This window comes from Malaya genurostris, chromosome 3 (genome assembly GCF_030247185.1).
Source record: "Malaya genurostris strain Urasoe2022 chromosome 3, Malgen_1.1, whole genome shotgun sequence".
NCBI lineage: Eukaryota > Metazoa > Arthropoda > Insecta > Diptera > Culicidae > Malaya > Malaya genurostris.
The window spans coordinates 229,627,111-229,647,853 of record NC_080572.1 but is presented as its reverse complement, the minus strand read 5'-3'; the positions used below and the strand labels follow the sequence as shown (position 1 = coordinate 229,647,853).

General features: G+C 37.7%; 1 protein-coding gene across 14 annotated transcripts in view; it reads right to left on the bottom strand.

Moving 5' to 3' along the window:
* Positions 1-20,743, bottom strand: part of LOC131439486 (collagen alpha-1(XVIII) chain) — an 805,709-nt gene that overhangs the window by 91,909 nt on the left and 693,057 nt on the right. For all 14 annotated transcript variants that reach the window (XM_058610552.1, XM_058610559.1, XM_058610551.1 and 11 more), the window contains 4 exons: positions 20,419-20,689; positions 20,215-20,342; positions 19,867-19,983; positions 19,351-19,413 (listed from right to left, as the gene is read on the bottom strand). In XM_058610552.1, coding sequence (XP_058466535.1) covers positions 19,351-19,413; positions 19,867-19,983; positions 20,215-20,342; positions 20,419-20,689 — 579 coding nt within the window. The remainder of the gene's footprint in view (positions 1-19,350; positions 19,414-19,866; positions 19,984-20,214; positions 20,343-20,418; positions 20,690-20,743) is intronic.

The window sequence follows — 20,743 nt, the reverse complement described above, 5'->3', positions numbered from 1 at the left end:
AAAATAAACATTTTTACACAAAGTACTGAAAGATAAAAGAACGGAGAGTTCTCCTAATACAGTGTTCCCTCCAATCAAAAATGAAATACAAACCACGTAACAGATTAACAATATTTAATTGAAGAAAACATTGAAATTCTTTTTACTTCTGTCTGAAATGTTTAAGGGGGTCTAAACGTCGAAAAAATCGTCATTTTTGCAATATTTTTTCCAGAATTATCGTTCAACAAAATAAATTCAAATGTTTTGCATAATGAAAAGCATCGTTCGAACAACATTTTGTTTTTTTTTTATGGAAAAATATTGAGAAATAAGTCGGTGAAGAGGTATTTTTGAGAACGCTTCTTAAAAATCATGATTTGCGGTATCCACTGTATCTCAGCGCAGACTAATCAGAAGTGAACAAATCAAAGCAGCATAATTAGAGTAGAAGTTTTTCTAGACCTCAACGATTCTGTTTGATTTTTTTTTAATTTTTTAAGTTTTTGGTGGTTGTTCAAAGTGAAAACTACGATTTTTAACGAAAAAATCCATTATTTTGTAGCTGTTAAACCTTTTTAAATTTGATTTTTAATTGGTGCAGTAGTTTTTGAATGACGATGGACACGGACTTTCAAAACCTGCTTTCGAGGAAACCGCCTTTAAAGGTTTTTGTCTATAAAATCAATGGAAACAATTAATTACTCCAGGGAGCCCGCAGGGTCTAACATTTTCAAAGAATCATATTTTTTCTTTTATAATTTATTATAACGCAACATTTCTAGAATGATGTGTCAAGTTTTGAAGTCAATCGAAGCAGAAATCTTGGGCCTGTGCGCCGAGCTCTTACTTCTTCTTAGAATGAGACAGCCATAGATAAAGGTCAATAACTTCCAGAATTTCGTTCCAATAGGCTTGAAAATTTCACAGAAAATTCTTCAAATGTTTTACTATAAGAAAATATAAAGAAAATAATAAATGTTTTTTCAAAAGTGCCTACGCTACCCGCCCCTTAACTGCTTCTATTTTCTCGTTTACTTTGATTGATATTGAATTTAAGGTGCAGGGTTAATAAATACTGTATGTTAGGGTGCTTAATATATATTGTAGAATGTTAGAACATGCTTTTCTTTAAAGTGTATTTTATATAAATTTAAGTTGTGAATAATAATTTTTCTAATAGTGTTTTGATCATATTTTCAAATTTTGTTGAAATTGGTTCCACATATTTCCACATTTTCGAGATATTGATACTTGAATATGTAGTATTTTGAAGTTAAATTGTTCAAAAACTTTTTTGTTTGTAAACTGAAAAATATGTAGCCTTTGACAAAAATATGCATTTTGAAAATTGAAATATAATTGTAGAACCTTTGAATACTCTAAAAATTCATTGAAAAAACTTATGATGGAAAAACTTCATTCTAATAAACAATGCATCATATCTCGACACCAATGCATTTTAAAGTATTAATGCCTTCGCCTATCTTTAAAAAACCTGTTTTAATCCACCTAGTGATGTAATGATGCCTTTCTCAAATCAATCACACTATCCTATATAATACTGTGGTATTCTTCAAAATAGTTTTCTTCGATTATTAAAACAATAACCGAAATCGGTTTGTTTGACCGTCTACTGATAAAAACTATCAATTGGAGAAGATTTGAGGACGATTTATAAAACTTTTTATGGTTTTTCGCCCTTTTCAGTGATGGTATAAAATTTTCAACACACTTTACCCTATATTGCCGGATCCGGGAATCGGATTCGAATGAAATTCAGGAATTACGTATGGGACCACAGGACCTTTCATTTGAACCTAAGTTTGTGAAAATCTACAAGAAAAGTTGGAACACATATTTTCATGCACATTTTACCCCATAACTCCGGAACCGGAAGTCGGATCCAAATAATATTCAGGAATTTTGTATGGGACTACAAGACCTTTCATTTGAATCTAAGTTTGTGAAAATCGGTTTAGCCATCTCTGAGAAAAGTTAGGGCAAAAAAACGTTACATACACACATACGCACATACACAGACATTTTGCGTACTCGACGAACTGAGTCGAATGGTATATGACACTCGGCCCTCCGGGCCTTTGTTCAAAAGTCGGTTTTCACAGTGATTGCATAACCTTTCTATATAAGAAAGGCAAAAAATAAAAATTTTTGCATTATTCGAACAGGTCGTCAAAAGGTGACATGACTAAGTGCTGAAGTGCGGATTAGTTTGTATGCAATAATTCATTTCAAACGCGAAAGTTATTGAAAATCCTTCCAATAGGTCAAGTATTTCGCATTGATATCGTATTGCTGAAGTGTATTTAAGCCCTTAATGTGACTTTAAATTGTTAACTTGTTTTCAAGAAAATCGTTTGCATCGTCCTTCTATAGTTTGACGCATTAAGCAGAAGCGTCTATGGAAAAAATATTCAGAAGTGTGCAATCTCATACTATGTTCTAAGGGTGTAATCGGCTGGATCAGAAGACTGATGGTTTGGGAGGTTTTGATACGGTAAGAAATTAAGCATTGAGTGCTAACTTGAGTATTGGTAAGATTGGAAAATGTTAATTATTAATACAAATCTGAAGAACCTAAACTAAATACGCGTCGAACGCTTACCAATTGCAAGTAGTCGATGGACTCTGTATAGTTCAAATCCATTGATGTAAACATTTGATTTAGGCGGGGCTGATCGGAATTCGATTGAGTCAACACCACCATGGGTCCTGGACTAAAGTTATTTGCAAGTATAAACAAAACACATGGAAAAATCTTTTTTTCTGTAAACCGCTGTCAGACAGTGGGGCTTGGGATAGGTTTAATATACACACACACGCACAACATTATTCGAACAACATTTTATAACTTTTTTGTGGAAAAATAAGCCGGTGAAGAAGTATTTTTGAGGACGCTGGTGGTTGTTTTTAACAGCGTTTGATTGCGACCATTTTGTACTGGAAATCCCCTCCAAAGTAACTAAAATATGGAAAACGTTGGAGTATTTTAAATGTAGAAAGTGTGTACAAAAATTGAAAAGAATTGGTGAAAGTGTTTTTGAATGGCGTTGGACACGGACTTTAAACACGTGCTTTCAAGAGAAACGCGCTTGAAATATATTGTTTCTAAGAACGAAGGAAACAATTTATTAAATAACATTGAATCATCTTAAAAATTTGACAAAATATAATAAAAATTATCCGATTTTTCAAAAGTTCTTGACTCTACCGTTCCTTAATAGGCAATATGTTAATGGCCTAAAGGCGGGAGCAGAACCGGCGTTCAAATTTATCAACAGTTAAACTAGTAGCAACTGAGAGCTAATCAGTAGATTTGAAGAACATACGATAGCACTTCTCGTCTCATTTGTTGACGCGAAAAACATCCTATCGTGCAGTGCACTTGTTTGTCACACAATTTGTCATTGAATAAACGTCACCTCGGTTAAAAACTCGTGCAAATGGGTACAGTGACAAATCCTCCTTCCATTACCGGAGACCGAGTAGACACAATCGTAACGAATATAAGTGATTCTACAGCTGACTTTTAAATTAATCTCGACGACCTCGGTAGACTGTTTTATGTTTGTTTGTCTGTCTGTTTGTCTGTATGTCTGAGGAGGCTCGTGTTCTATCGGAGAAAGCCCTGACTCGTTCTAGCAACGAGCAAATGTCCCGTGGGAGAATCATGACTCGCTTGCTGTCGTCATTTCAATGAATGAAAAACGGAAAAATAAATGGCTTCGTACGTCGTGACTTTAGAATCCGTTGGTGGTTGTTATCGCCGCACACTGCCGCCTTGTTTGTTAGCACAGAACGGAGAAGCGGTTGTTGTTCACGACCGTTGCAGGATTGAGACGGCAGCGACGAAGCGGAACATCTAGCATACATTATTTATAAAGTGCAACTTCTAAGCTGCAGCTCGCTAAAATCTCGTAGAGCAGTTTTGTTGTTCACAATGTCAGTTTAAGTGATTGGCGGGTGAAGACGAACGTGACGAGAGGTTAGAATTCACAGTTGAAATGAATGACACACTCGGTCTGCTCGGTGGCGGGTTGACGTCGGTCTGTTTCAACTACTAGACCCCCCCCCCCCCTACCCGAGACCGAGAATGATGCTGATACGGAACTAACTCAACCCGCCCTCGTTGCAACAGGAGGAAAATGAGTTTCTGTCTTACGGATTCTTTGCTCAAAAGCACAGTTTTTACATACTTTAATCCGACTGATGCTGGAGCTTGGTGCCGAAGACTGCTTTTCCCACGGTTGCTCCCTAGGGAAACAGTCCACCTCTCTAGCGCTTCGGCTGACTAGATTCCGTTGAGGGTGGTATGAAAATGCCAAAGGGACACGAAATATGTACTTTGCACAAATTGTGCTTCTTAGTGCAAAATCTATCAGGCAAGAACTAGAATGCCAGCGTAAGAAACTGTGCATAAGGAGGAACCCTGCCCATGGAACCGGGTTTGTGAACGAGGTTAAATTTATGACCCGAAAAGTACAAGTTTGGCGTTGGTGTGTCGTGTTAGGCGAGTTACGTTGGAATAGTTTTATGGAGCCTTGGTCCAATCTGAAGTGAAAAATTTCGAGTTTCTTAAAATCTGGCGAGCTAAGAAAAATTACCCGAAATCAGTGGTGTCGAAAGGTGGACGTTAACCGAACTGCAGCACATGGCAGTGGCTGGTGGGGGAGGGGCTATCAGAAAGTTAAGAAAATGTAGCCAAAATCTGGTAAGTTCCTTGATATATTGTCTGCCATGTGGGTGGGATTGCTCTGTAATTCAAGTTACGCTGTCACTACGTTGCCAAATTTTCTCGATACTATTCGTGTTGGAGGTTGGTAGCAGAACATTTCTGTGAGTAGCTAACCAGCTTTGAATTTGCAATCTCGCCTATAGGATTAGGTTTTCTTGATCCAGAAGAGGACGATCACAGGTAAGTTTGATTTTGGAACTTTCAGAAAAACTTCCAAATTCAAGAATGTTCTAATAACTCATTTACGCATTTAAATCTAAATTAGCAAAAGTAAGAAAAAAACTACAAGGATCAGCCCCATGGGGTTGTTCGAGCCATTGATGTGGAACAAGGCAACCAAAATTTCTAATGATCGACATTTTCAATTAATCGTCACACTTTTGAATCCGCAAATGCACGAGAGTCTGCTTAGTCTTTATTATGAAACAACACCGCACGCGAACCCAGAATATAGACTATATTTGTCACGATTTGTATTTGTATTTTAGCCGACGAAATTACATCAATAGCCCAAATGTATGCAATTATATGTTTATACAAGCTTGCGATACAGATATCGATATTTAAGCTTCTTTTCGCCAAGCTTGTGTTCAAGTTTTGTATGCAAGTAGTTATTTTTATAGCGTTTCTCTACCATTACTACTATTCTGTGATTTCGGTTGAAGCGATAAACCTTTTCTCATTATCAATCGAGTTCATCTTATATAAATAAGAAATTAAAATCAAATTTTCAGGTGAAACGACATAACATGGGATTTCATCCAATCTTTCCTGACACAAAATCAGAGCATAGCAATTAAAGCTTCAAATCGTTTTATGGCACTTTTTGTCTTGCAGTCTAGCAACAACCTACCTCTAGCAAGTCGCGTGTAGAACTGAAACGTTAACTATAATTTTGCTTATATTTATAGCTTCGCGTGCTTCCAACAGCTTCGCTTTTGCATCGATTGACCAATCAGAGCGCTGCTTTCCCTTTGATATATCGCTTACTCCTTCAAAACCGTCGACTATGACGGGGAAATCCGGTATGCCGGAAATTTTTTGCAGACAGAATAGGACACTGCTAGCTAATAATCAACATTTCAATGATATACAATTAAAAATACATAGCTATGAACATTCAAATCAGTACGTAGAAATATTTTCAATCAAATGGTGACATGATATTAATAATTGATACAAAATTGACTGAGCTGTAATTGTTCAAAACCTGACCACATTTCTACGTGTATTTTTCTTGAGTTTCAAATTTGCACTCCTATATAGAAAACAAAAATGTGTTCCACATTAAAAACTGATTTCGGTCTTTCCGTGCAGGACACCGTATCTTCCCAATCGTATTATAAAGTAGTTTATGAAGCGTCGATGTACACCGAAACCTCCATTTACGAACTAAACGGGGGTTCGTAAAAAGAGGTAGTTCGTAAAAAAAGTTTACGTTATTTGGGATTTGGTTCGTAAAAAAAGTTTACGTTATTTGGAATTTACTTCGTAAAAAAAGTTTTGTGTGATTATTGTGGAAACCGCGCTTCATATGTATATTTCCGGAACGGATGTGAAGAGTAAGTGCAAGAAAATGATGTTTGGGTTCGTTTCAAAATCCAAGATGGCGGCTTCCGGTTAATTGAGATTGTCTAAAACCCCTAACAATATGGGTATCTTCGGCACGGAATTGATGAGTAGATGTCGGAAAACGATGTTTGAAGTGGTTCTGAAATCCAAGATGGCGACTTCCGGTTTCTTGATATTCCTTGAAAACCCTTACAATATGGATATTTTCGGAACGGAATTTATTTATTTTTATTTATTTATTTATTTATTATTAAATTTATTCATCTGACAATAAAATGGTCTTAATGAATTGGTTTAGTCAAGTCATAAAATTGTAGATCGCTGTACTTTCTGCACGAATTTGTGTGATGGTTCATCAAATTCAAAAAGGTGTTCAACGGTGCCAAATGTCCTCAAGCATGATGTTATCGGTTCGTAATACCCGAACGTCGTTCGATGAAATCTCGGCTGAAATAAACTGGATGAGCGCAGTGATCGTTGTGAAGCACGAACATCGAGTTGAGACAAAATCTTCGGTGAGACGATATCCCCGTTGATCAGTTTTGCCACGAAAGTAGTTTGCTGAATTTTCCTGCGTCGTTCCAATGAGTCGAGTCCGATCAGTCGACAGCGATCGTGGTATGGTGGAAGATCAAGCGGGTTCTGCCAGGGAAGGTTTCTTAGAGCAAGACGAACAAATCGTTTCTGAACGCGCTCAATCCGTAAGTTCCATGTAAGTTGATAAGGACTCCAAATTACGCTAGCATTTTCCAGTATTGGACGAACCAAAGAACAATATAACGCCTTCAAACAATACGGATCTTTGAAGTCCCGCCCGATCTTTGCAATAAAACCTAGTTGCCTGGTCGCTTTTGAAATTACAGATGAACGATGCAGATTGAAGGTAAGTTTGGCATCTAACAAAACACCAAGGTCATTAACATGGTCAACTCTCTGGAGCGTTTGTCCATCAATTGCATAGTCGAATCGAATTGGGTTCAGTATTCGGTGAAACGTTATGACCTGGCATTTTGAAATGCTGACAATCAACCAGTTTCTACGACACCAGGCGACAAATGTATCTAGAAGTTTTTGAAGCCGGATGCAGTCGTCAATAGAGCGAACTTCAAGATATAATTTCAAATCATCGGCATATACTAATCTGCAGCCAACTCCGAGCACCGAAACAGCATCGTTGAAGAACAGCAAAAACAAAAGTGGACCCATATTGCTGCCTTGAGGAACTCCTGATAAATTTGAGAACGAAGATGATACACAAGAGCCGAGCTTAATTCGCAGGACTCTACCACATAAGTAAGAGCGTAGCCAGTCAGTAAACTTTTGTGTGGCGCTCAGCCGCAACATCTTGCACAAGGGTATTCGGTGGTCAATTCGGTCGAAAGCTGCTTTCAGATCAGTGTATACTGCATCAATTTGTACTTTATTCTCCAAACTCGAAAAACAACTGGAAGTGAAATCTAAGAGATTCGTGCTGACTGAACGACCTGGCATAAATCCATGCTGATCAGTAGAGATGTAATTTTTAGTACGAAAAAGTACCTCAGTGCTCACAATTATTTCGAACAGTTTAGATGCAGCTGATAAATTGGTTATGCCTCGATAATTTCTAACATTTGTACGATCACCGCTCTTGTATACAGGAAACATGAAAGACTGCTTCCAAGTCATCGGAAAAATACCTTGCTCAAATGATTTGTTAAATATAGTGCACAAAGGATCGGCTAAAGCAGAAGCGCAATGACTGTACACCGCTGCAGGTATGCCATCTGGTCCGGCAGAGAACGATCGTTTCAACTTCTTCGCTGCGGCAACAATCATATCGGGAGTAACCAAAAATGTGTCAATGTGCACTAAATTCTCAGGAACATCCACCGCGGCGGTCTCCGCATCGATACCGGAGGCTGTTTTTTCTGCAAACACCGAAGCAAAGAACTTTGCAAACAGATCACATGACTCCAAGGATGACCTGGATTCAACACCATCGAGAAAAACTTTTGAAGGAATTGATGAGCATTTACGTTTCGAGTTTACAAAAGTCCAGAAATGTTTGGGATTCCGACGAAGATCAGTTTGAACCCGCATAACGTAGGATTTGTACAACCCCGCGTTTAATTTGCGATAGTTATCACTGGAACTTTTGAACATTCGTTTTATTTCAGAGCTCTTCCAGCGACGATGTTTGCGCTGCCAAGCATTTCGAATTCGTTTCAATTTACGAAGCAAAGCTGTGCTACAAGGAGGACTTATTGGCCGTTTTACAAAGGCAAATTTGAACTTAACCACTGAGTTATTTTGTTACAGAAAAAATATGCCATTTCATTTGCGTTGTCGATATCTTGCAAAGCACTCCAGTTAACGTTTTGCAAGAATTCAAGTAAAGCACCAAAATCAATTTTTCTATAATTTAATGGCCTTGATTCATTCGTGAAGTCCATGTTCCGGAAATTGTTTTCGCAGTCAGCAGCCAACGAGATAACTAAAGGCGGATGATGCGGGTCGACAGGTAGCAGTGGAGTAACGCTACAATCAACTATTAATTGATGCTCCGAAGAACAAAAGACCAAATCGAGCAATCGCCCAAGATGATTTCTGCACTGGTTTGCTTGATGTAGATTTAAAAAATCCATACCGTCGATCAGCGCTGTACCAGCAGCGGATGGCAACAAAGAACAAGCGGGTTGTGTTTCTTCATGCCGTTGATTCCACACAATGCGGGGCTGGTTGAAATCACCACACACCAGAACAATATCATTCATAGAACCTTTACTGCACAGTTCCGAAACAGTTGAAATGTGCGCATCGATCACATCAACGTTTTGGCTTTTATCAGGGGGAATGTACACACCGCATAACAGTAACTTTCTACCCCGCACTGTAGCACTTGCACACACTTGTTCAAGACACTGACCATTCACCGTTTCAATGATAGAGCTGACGTGTTTTCGTGAAATGGCAATCAAAACTCCACCAAATGATGCTTTGTCACTATTAGCTGAGCTGCGGTCACAGCGAAAAACATTGAAGGAATTTCCAAACAACTGCTGAGAGTTTATTCGGCTATCCAGTCCGGTCTCGGTCAAAAAGATGACATCAAAGTTGCAGTCACTCGTCGTTAAAAAGATCTCGTCGATTTTTGTCCTCAACCCCCGAACATTCTGGTAGTACACCCAGATACCAACGTCATCTTGTTCGTCATTCTGCGACACGGGATAAAACAAATCAGCGCTTGATAATCTGGAAGCTAACGAATACTTGCCAAGATGAGTAGTTTGAAAGACCCCTTCACCACACCTACCCGCAGGACCAGGACGGCTGATGAACGCTGGCAGCGGTGGCACGACTGGGGAAGGGGGGTCAGGGGCTTCCACAATATCAACTACGGTGCGTCCCAGTATACTGCATTGCATCACTGCTGAACTATTCCTCCTTGCGTTGAAACAGGCGTTGGAGATGGATCCACAGCAGCTGGTTTCCAAAATTTTTGGGATGATTTCTCCTCGAATTGGCGAAAATAGATTCCTTGGGGCCAAGTTGAAGGTTCCAAGGCGATAGTTTGTAGTGCAGGATCGAGGCCAACTTTAAATGATACAAAGGTCATGTTGCTAACATCGGTACCTTTGGCGACCAGTTTAACAACTACTGGATCCTCATTCATTTCAAGATTGGCTCGCACCATAGCAGCAATCTCATCATTGGTGACGTCTGGACGTATACGAGACAAATATAGCCAAAATTTGTCGGGTTGTTGTTCACAAACTGGAACACAAACAACGTTTTCTCCGATTTGCTTCGATCCAGATTTGCATTCGGAAGCTTTTTGTTCCAAGTCAGGCCCACGAGGTCTTTTGGCTGGACGGCGACCCTCGATGAATGGCCAGCGCATATTGAGCGGTGTGGGAGTCAGAGGAGCAGGTTTCGACAATGTTTTGATTTCGTTTTGTAAACCATTAATTGCTTCCGTCAACGACACCAAAGGTGAATTTTCGTCTGCCAATTTCGTAATGGAGCGGAGATGCGAATTTTCGAACAAATTGGCGCAATCATCACACATCCAAAATAAATTTTTACGATGAGATGAGAAATAGCCCAATAGAGCGCGGGAAACTCCAGAGCATGCCATATGAAACATGCGTCCACAGTAGCCTCTGCATACAACGGAATCGATGCCTGCAATAATCAGACTGCACTTTGCACAATTTTTCTCCGAACTCATTCTAAGTGCAGGAATACGCCTTTAACTATGCAGATGGTAAATCACAGCAGCAAACGGTTCGTCGATTGTTTATTGTCAAACTACAACGACGGCAGCAAGAAGAATAGCCACAGGCACGACACAGATGAACGTGAATTACTACTTGACTAGCACTTGGCGGTTAAGAATAACACCTCACTTCGATCCAGGCAGTATACAGTCATTCACTGATAAAAACTTTAGTGATTAACTAACGCGGAAACGGTTTGAAACGGCAAAAATACGGTATGTAAAAAAACACAACAAACTTAACTGAACAGTGTTCCCAGAGATTGATAAGTAGATGCCAGAAAACGATGTTTGAAGTAGTTTTGAAATTCAAGATGGCGACTTCCGGTTTGTTGATATTCCTTAAAAAATTCTTACAATATGGGTATTTTCGGAACGGAATTGATGAGTAGATGTCAGAAAACAATGTTTAAGGTAGTTTTGAAATTCAAGATGGCGACTTCCGGTTTGTTGATATTCCTTGAAACCCCTTACAATATGGGTACTTTAGGAAAGAGATTTAAAAGTAGACGTCGGAAAATTATATTTGAGGTGGTCTTGAAATGCAAAACAGTGACTTCCGGTTGATTATTATCTTTTGAAAGTTTTTGCCATTTTCCTTTAACTCTTTATTTCTTTAAAACACTATACCGTTCCGAAAATACCCATATTGAATGGGTTTTCAAGGAATATCAACAAACCGGAAGTCGTCATCTTGAATTTCAAAACTACCTCAAACATTATTTTCTGACATCTACTCATCAATTCCGTTCCGAAAATACCTATATTGTATGGGTTTTCGAGGAATATCAACAAACCGGAAGTCGCCATATTGGATTTCAGAACCACCTCAAACATCATTTTCGGACATCTACTCATTAACCCCGTTCCGAAAATACCCATATTGTAAGGGTTTTCGAGGAATATTAACAAACCGGAAGACGCCATCTTGAATTTCAAAACTACCTCAAACATCGTTTCCTGACATCTACTCATCAATTCCGTTCCGAAAATATCCATATTGTAAGGGTTTTCAAGGAATATCGATAAACCGGAAGTCGACATCTTGGATTTCAGAACCACTTCAAACATAATTTTCCGACATCTTCTCATCAATTCCGTTCCGAAAATACCCATATTGCAAGGGTTTTCAAGGAATATCAACACACCGGAAGTCGCCATCTTGGATTTGAGAACCACTTCAAACATAATTTTCCGACATCTTCTCATCAATTCCGTTCCGAAAATACCCATATTGCAAGGGTTTTCAAGGAATATCGATAAACCGGAAGTCGACATCTTGGATTTCAGAACCACTTCAAACATAATTTTCCGATATTTTCTCATCAATTCCGTTCCGAAAACACCCATATTGTATGGATTTTCAAGGAATATCAATCAACCGGAAGTCGCCATCTTGGATTTCCAAAATACCTCAAACATCATTTTCCAGAATCTACTCTTTAAACCCGTTCCAAAAATACCTATATTGTAGTAGTTTCCATGCAGTCGGAAATCGCTTTCGATGAATGACAAAACCTCTTTTTACGAAGTAGGTTCGTAAAAAAAGTTTACGTTATTTGGGATTTGGTTCGTAAAAAGAGGTACGTAAAAAGAGGTAACGTATAAAAAGTGTTCGTAAACGGAGGTTTGGGTGTATTAACCGAACGTTTGCGTCTCCGATAAAAATTACAAACCACTAGACAAAGGAGGAATCGGATGCACGGTGGCATAGATAGTGATTGGAAACACCAAAATAGAACACGCTGCGATTCTCCGGAGATGGTTTGACTAATATTCACAAATGAGAGCCCGTACGATTCCGTAGATTTCAATGAAATTTTATTCGGATCCAACAATATTCGGAATAATAAGGCAAAATTTGCCTTGTTATTCCGAAGGATTATGCAAAGCCAACAATTCGTTGAAACTGTGTTTCTGACAATTCCAGAAGATAAGTCTCTTTAGTTGATAGTCAAACCAAATTGTTTCGGCTGTAGCGGTTTCCGATTCCAGCAGTACCCACCGGAAGTAGTGGTCAAAACCTCGATTACTAAGGGACAGTAAACCGATTTTCACTAGCTTATGTTAGGCTAAAATAAAAGGTAACGTACAGGGTGGCCCACGAAAAATTCCGAATTTAAAAATGCAATAATAATAAAACGGTTTGATAGATTTTAATGACTATACATTTATTTGAAAGGTTGATTCATGAAGTTTTTATGAAAAATAATTTCGTGATGACCCCAAATGACCCCAAATGGCAGTATCCAATCCGATCCACCCAATTTTTGAGTACATTTTCAATTGTTTCTGGCCTTATGTCATCAAAGTGCTCACAAGCTCCTATCTCATGCTTCTCCGTGTGTCCTATAATGACATTTGGTCGATAGAACAGCGTCTACTGAGTGCTTTCGCCTTCTGCATTAAGAGTAGCAGAACAAGAGACTGCGAATTGCTTTGTATGTAACAATTCATTTGCGAAAAATTTGAAAATCCTTCTAATAGTATTTAAACCCGTCAATACGGTTTTAAATTTGTTTTATTTCATACAGACTTTTTATAGTTTTCATTAAAACCGTCTGTGACATTCTTTACTATATTTTTTCATTTCATCCATAAAGAATTTGACGTTTAAAAGAAAATTCGTCTTAGATTTACTGCTTGAGTATAAATAGTTCTTCTATTCGTAATATTAGTGTTTTATGTGGAAACGTCTATTGGCAAAATATTCGGCAGCGCATTTAACTTATGTCAAATGCATCACTCACTAGTGAGAGTGCTGCGAGCACGAACGATGCATAAAAAAGAAAACCGATTCTTTTTCTAGCGTAGAAAGTAAACAAACGAAGACGCTTGTTCAGCATTTGTGCAGGCAAATAAAAACATTTGCAATAGAAGATCGATCACCTTGTGTAAGTCGTATGTGTAAGAATATCTCGGTTTAATCAAGACACAGTGCAAAGTTGGGAATTATACGATTGTTGACCAGTTTTACAATGAGCTGAATATGTGCTATTGTTGGTTGCTTCAACGGATGTAAAGGTCCATCGCCGAAATCTATGTTTAGAGCATCAGAAACCAAAAGGTATGGATCAGTTTTTATCACTTTTCACTTCAAAATTATAACTTTAGCTTTGTAGGAGTTTTCGCGCTTGGCAAAATTTTTCACGTAATCCAGATTTCACCGTTAATATTACGTCCCTGCTGATCACTTTTGAGATGAGGATTTCTTTAATAGCAGAAATTATTGTCGAGTGTATGGTTGTTCCATTAGAAGTGCATTACTGTATTTTTCAATACTTTTAGCTTAAAACCATTTGTTACTCCAATTTTGCGTGGCCCTGCTCCAGCTAATGATGTCCCCGTACCAGAGTTCAGTCTAATGAATATTTACGATAATCAAGGTAAAAATATTCTACAAGTTATAAACGTTTAATAACATTTAAATCTTTCCAGTCGAATATCAGCCGATTATGCTATTAGGCGAAGTTGAATAACAAAAAGCGAAGGACTGGAATCGAAACAATACGTCAGGATCACGACGCTACATTGACTTGGCGTTAAAAGTTACCGAACTTGAAGAAGGAAATTTACGTCTAAAGAAAGAGTTACGTATAAAAAATCAAACTTTGTGTAAAAAACAGACAGCTATTCGATTAATGCGAAATACCAACGTATCATCTGTATTACACGATACACTACTGATAGAATTACAGAAGAACATAAAACGCAAAAATATGGAACACGTTATTCTGATGAAATGAAAAATATGGCTTTAGTTCTTCATTATTGCTCACCAAATGAGGAAATTCTTCGCACTTCCGTCTGTTAGTATATTGAAACAGTGGCTGGCAAAGATAGAAATTAAGGACGGCTTCTCGACTAATATTTTAAAGTTACTGAAAATTAAGGCATCATGCTTGGAAAAAAGTGAACGACTGGTGTCCGTCTTTATCGACGAAATGTCTATCACAGAAATGATAACATACATCGCGAATTCTAAACTAGACTACTTTGCCGGATTTCCATCTCAGTTGCCAGGACAGTTGGTACCAATATTACCATTCGTGCAAAATCTTCGTTGACTCTTATGATCAAAACAATAAAATCAGGATTCAAGCAAGCCATCGGATATTTTTTCTGCAGCAATCTGGACTCTAAGCAAATGAGAACTATTGTCGATGCTGCTATAGATGCAATACATTTCACAGGATTCATTCCAAAAGCATTAGTCTGCGATCAAAATTCGACTAACAGATCCATGTATAGTAATGAATATAAGGTTACCGAAGAAATGTCATATATCGAGAACAACAACGAGAAAATATATTGTTTGTTCCACGCACCACATCTCCATAAATCTATAAGAAACAACCTGCTAAAACATAATGTTGTGTACAAAGAAAAATTACGTTCATTTGAACATATAATTGACCTGTACTGGGAGGATATAAAAACACAACCACATTCTGTTCCTGGTCTCAAATATCATCATATTAAGATGGCCCAATTTGCTGGAATGAATGTTGGATTAGCTGCTCAAACATCAAGTCATTCTGTTGCATCTGGTCTATGAGCGTTTGTCAAAGCAAAAAAGTTACCAGAAGAACACCTCAACACTGCCGACGTTTGTGAGCAACTCGATAGCTTATTTGATATAGCAAACTCATGAACCTTCAATGAAACCAAGTAAGTATTTGATGTTTTGTTTTCAGAAGTAATTTATAAATTTAATTCCAGGAGCTGAAGAGACCAATTCAGATAAATAGTGCTTACCTTAAACATCTCCAAGGAATGAAAAAAGCTTTACACAGCATGTATTTTATTGATAAACGAGGCAAAGATCTTCAATTTGTAGGTGTCTAGGTGAAATAACTCTTGTAAACAATAGAGCTGTAAAAAAGAATCTGTTTCCATTCGGAAAAAAAATCGATACGAATCATTTGATGTTATTTGTGTGTGAGTATACTGAGGGCTAAAGCCATGGTTAGTCCATCTCGCCCACGATGCTTTTGCTACAGATTTTCAATGAAGCCTCTTCAGGTTATTTCAACCATTCTATTTTTTAATTTCAATATTGATGTATTTAATAATGTAAATGTACTTCGAAAAAATAAATAAATAATAAATATAAAATTCTAAGTAACAATTAAAGATTCACTTTGATTACTTTCTCTTTCGATTATTGCGAAATATTCCTGCTTTTTTCGGTAATTTCTTCAGTGCAAATACAAAGATAATAGCTTTAGTTATTATTACTGGTAAATATTTGGCGAGAAGGATTCCTAAGAGTACCGTAATAATCGGAAGAGAAAGTAAACAAAGAGAATCTGTCATTGTGACTTCAGTCAAAATGAATATTTTATACAGAATTCTTTTTAAAAGTCGAGAACAGCCCCTGCTATGTCGTCATTTAACTGTGGCCAGCATCATTCTGCAAAAACCAAAACAACGAAGAAGAATGGCTAACAAAAATTGGATATTACACACTACTTATTCAGTACCCGTTACCGAACTTCCCCACAAATTATCGATCAGAATATCATCACTACGAAAAGGAAATAAAGATTTTACTCGATTTAAAATGCTCGAATGTTTGTTTACCATGCTCTGAGCGCTCTTATTGCCCACCAAATGACCCAGCTATTGGCTATGATAGCACTTGCTTGAGCGCCTTATCCTTGTCACCGAACTGGTCGAGAATTCGGGTATCATCAGGGATGCCAGATTCACAGATAATTCTGTTTCACAGATTTTCAATTTTCTGCATAGTTTTAAAAAATGACACAGATTTCTGAAATCGATCACTAATTTCTGAAACAGGTCACAGTTTTTCACCAATTTCTGAAAGCGATCATAGATGAGCACCAAAATGTTTTCAAATTGCTAGGGAAAGCTGAAGTAGCGAGACCTGTTTTTGCTGAATGATTTCGATCAGATATTGTGTTACCGGAAACGGGGAATTTTGCACAGACAGGTTTTTGGTTTGATCATAGATTTTTGAAAAAATGATCTGGCATCCCTGGGTTTAGTGATAAGGGTTGCCAACTTATGTTGACGAGATTTTGATACCGATGTGGTACAAATTGGTTTTTCGCGGTGAATACAAGTTTTGGAAAAATGACCTGGCAACGCTGGTGGAAACCGCTTGGTAATTAAAAGAAGAGGAAGTAAACAAAGAGAAACTGTCACTTGCTCTTACGGCCATCTAAAAAATCAACCGAGAGTTGGCAATATATCGCTACTTGTTTTGTAAATAAAATACAAAGTAAAGTGTTCCCGCAGTGTTTATGTACATTTTTTAAATTGATTTATAATGGTCCAGTACTACTGACTTGGTATTCATCAGTAAAACTTCCGGTAAATATTTCGATCGATATACAGTGTTCTTTATATATATATATATATATATATATATATATATATATATATATATATATATATATATATATATATATATATATATATATATATATATATATATATATATATATATATATATATATATATATATATATATATATATATATATATATATATATATATATATATATTATGGTATAACATACATTAGTACTAATAAGATTCTTTATCATTGTAGGAAGCTGATTTCAAACATTTGATGAAACAGTCACGAAAACCTTATTGCATCGAAGGCTGGTTGCAATATATCTCGTCAATTACTATGTTATGGAAAAATCTTCATGAAAATTTCGGATTTTCGTTTCTTCGGACACGTGTTCTATCATAAGACTGTTTGGAACATTTTTTCTCCGTAATCCGATGGAAACATGTTAACAACAATCATCCAGATGCATTGCAGTTCATGTCAGCTTACAAGTCAGTTGTCATCAATCAGTTGATTCTACCAAAAAAGTCGGTAATGTCGAAGCTGATCTAAACAAATTTATTGTAAATCGAGATGAAATTCAAAAAATACTAGACGGCATATCCGTGAAAAATATATTTGCAAGTAAAATGATGAAGCAGTTGAGTTTACCAGTGACATAAACCAGCTTTCTAGCATTCATTGGACTACAGGATGGGAATGTAGCACAGTCAAGCATAAAGAATGTTTGATTCGAATAACAAAACAAACAGAAAGTGTTCCAACGATTTTTTTTCGATCTCAAACGATACTGCAATACTAGCCGTATATTGACACCTGGAGAGAAAATCTTCAATTTCTTTCAAGGTGTGTGTCGAATTTATAATTCCCATTTCGATGATCTATTGAAATTAGGTCCGGTAGGTGTAAAGGCCGATCTGATAGAGATTATAGAAGACCGCTTTGAAATTATATATAAACATGCTTATAGAATGTAAGTTAGCCAACATGAACTGTGAATTTAAAATTAAAAATGATAATAAGAAAACTCACAATAAAGCTAAAAAACTCAATATTTATAAATCTACACAAATGATGAGTGAATAAATAAAAGTATGAGTTTTGGTTTTTTTTTCTTTTATTCTGTTCATGACCATACAAGTATGAACAATATTTTTACTTTTATGGAGCCACTTCTCATCACACCAGTCTACGTTGAGATTTTTCTGAAGAAAATGATGGCGTTCAGAAACGGTACAAAACAATCGAAGTCTAATAGTTTTTGTATGCCGGTATGAAGCAGAGGAGTCAATATTTTTTAAATAATCTGTTATTACTTTTCTGATAAGAGTCTGTTATTATTATTTAACCCAGGTTAAAAAAATCACTTTGAGCAGAATATTTAGGAATTTCCAATTAAATATAATGTTAATTCAAGCTCGCACGCTTTTCTTTCCTGATAGCAGATACATATTAATTGTTCTAAACTCAATCCATATTCTTTGATGTGTGGAGTATTGATAATTGATTAGGAAGAACATAAACTGAATACGACTCGATTGTTTGCCATTTTCAAAGGATCGGAAGTCTGGACTAAGTTATTTGCATGTATGAACAAAGCACAAGGAAACGTCTTTTTTTCTATAAGCCGCTGCAAGACTATGGAGCTTGGGACAGGTGAGAGACAAACATTCTTTAAACGGTAACAGCATATGACGGCACAAAGAACTTATAATCCGTGAAACTGTGCTGAAAACTGTTTCAATATGCGTGTTTTGTTAGTTGGTGACCAAACGAACCGGCTTTGATTAAACCGATTTTCAAGGTTCGGGAAGTATTGGATGGTAATGGTAATATGGTAAAAAACTCCAGAACGGAACACACTTCGTTTTCAAAGATTGCTGAACCAATTATCATGATCTGATGCTCAAATGAATTATAGGGTGGAAAGTATTCTATATCGTGTTTTTTTTTCATGTCGAAAGATTGATTTTTTCACAAGTCAATGAAAAGTATTTTGCAGAACTCTACAGTCATTCTTTTTTCAAATATGAAATGCATTGATAAATGATTTAAATTGTTTATAGATGTTATTTATTAAGAAAAGTTAACTGCTCTAAATATAATCGCCGCCCTATTCAGCTAACGTCACCGTCCATCAATCATTCGTTTAAAAGTTATCGCCCACATCTACTGAATCAGCACTCACTGGTGGGCGGCACGACCCTGTTCGGATTTAAAGGTACGTAGTGTCATCACTAATTGCCGATTTTAGATGGTTTGTGGTAACAGAAATTCTCATTTTCTTGTGTTAAGCTGAGTAAGGTTTCATTCAATGTAATTTTTATAATTTGTCAGAGTTTTCGGTAAATCTTATCATTATTTGAATACAATGCAAGTTCAACGGTTCAGATTTCTATCAGAGACAAAATTTTAAACGAAAAAAATAGCATATCTCGCAAATTGACTTACCCCGACTATACTGTCACCTCGATCTCCTTTCGGTCCTTGGTCTCCCTTCAAACCGGGTCGTCCCTAGAGCAGGTAAACCACAGCGTTGGCGATAAAAACGAAAATAATAAAAAAGGAAAACATTTCATGAAAATATGAATCTATATCTCGAGCGCACTGAATATAAACCCCTTTCGGCAAGGAAAGGGAAGGAAAACTAAGAAACACCTAATGATGCTTTCGTTGGTTTAATTTTTTCCCATCCCTTCCCTCCCTCCCTCTTTATCATTTCATTTACAATGACTGGCAGGGAAATTCCATTGTCTGAGCTACAAGTGCGCTACGGTACAGACTGTGTGGCCAGTCAGTTTCGCACGCTCTCACGGGCCCAGACAAGGCAAAGCACAGTTCCGACAGCGTAGATCACCATTCCCGACATCTGACAGGGGAAATTAATTATCTTGTAGTATCCTGTGTGCTGTCACGTGCTGTCTTGCGTCTAGCTTCAACCGGCAGCACAGCGAGCAATTTACTTACCGGCCACGAGTTAATACCCATATCGTTCGGACCGGCCGGTTTACCCGGCGGTCCGATCGGTCCTTGTTTGCCCCGGCGTCCCCGGGGCCCTCGTTCGCCTTTCTCTCCTCTGTTGGACTGCAAGCAAGGAAACCGTACCGGAAATGGAATACAAAAAGCGGAATGAAACGACGTCAAGGATTAAATGGCTATTAATTGTTGTTTAGAAGATTAGCAAGGATCAACAGCTGCTGTAAGGAACGGTGTCCCGTATTTTGATATGGGCTTTTTTTAGTTTGTTTGGTTTAGAGTTCAAAGCGATAAGTGGTGAGCTGGATTTAGCCTTGTAGAATAATGAGGGATACTCACTCTGCTTGTGTTGAACGCGGCGTTTTCATTGATAATAAACTCAGGACCTTTTTCACCTTTCATACCGGGGATTCCTCTGTCACCCTTGTCTCCGGGAAGTCCAGGATGTCCCGGAAGACCAGTTTCACCTAGTTTTGTGTTTTGGTATTGACAGGAGATAATTAATATTTCATATTCAACCACATGACGTGCTTCGTTAAGTACCTGGCAGTCCGGGTGCTCCGTCGAAGCCCGATGGTCCCCGTAGTCCCGGTGGACCCGGTGGTCCAGGTTGACAATGACAATCTGAAGATGAATTTTTCGCATCGGAATACATAACCATTCCGGGTGGACCAGATGGTCCCGGGGGACCAATGTCTCCGGTGTTTCCCTTTTCACCCTTGGAACCGGTTGCTCCCGTTTGCCCCGGGATACCGGGTATTCCTGGGGGTCCGATGGCACCTTTGGTACCCGGTGCACCGATTGATGTGTGTCCCTGTGTGAGGATGAGAAGTTTCAGTAAAGAAATTCCTTTCGGCACATGGTGAGG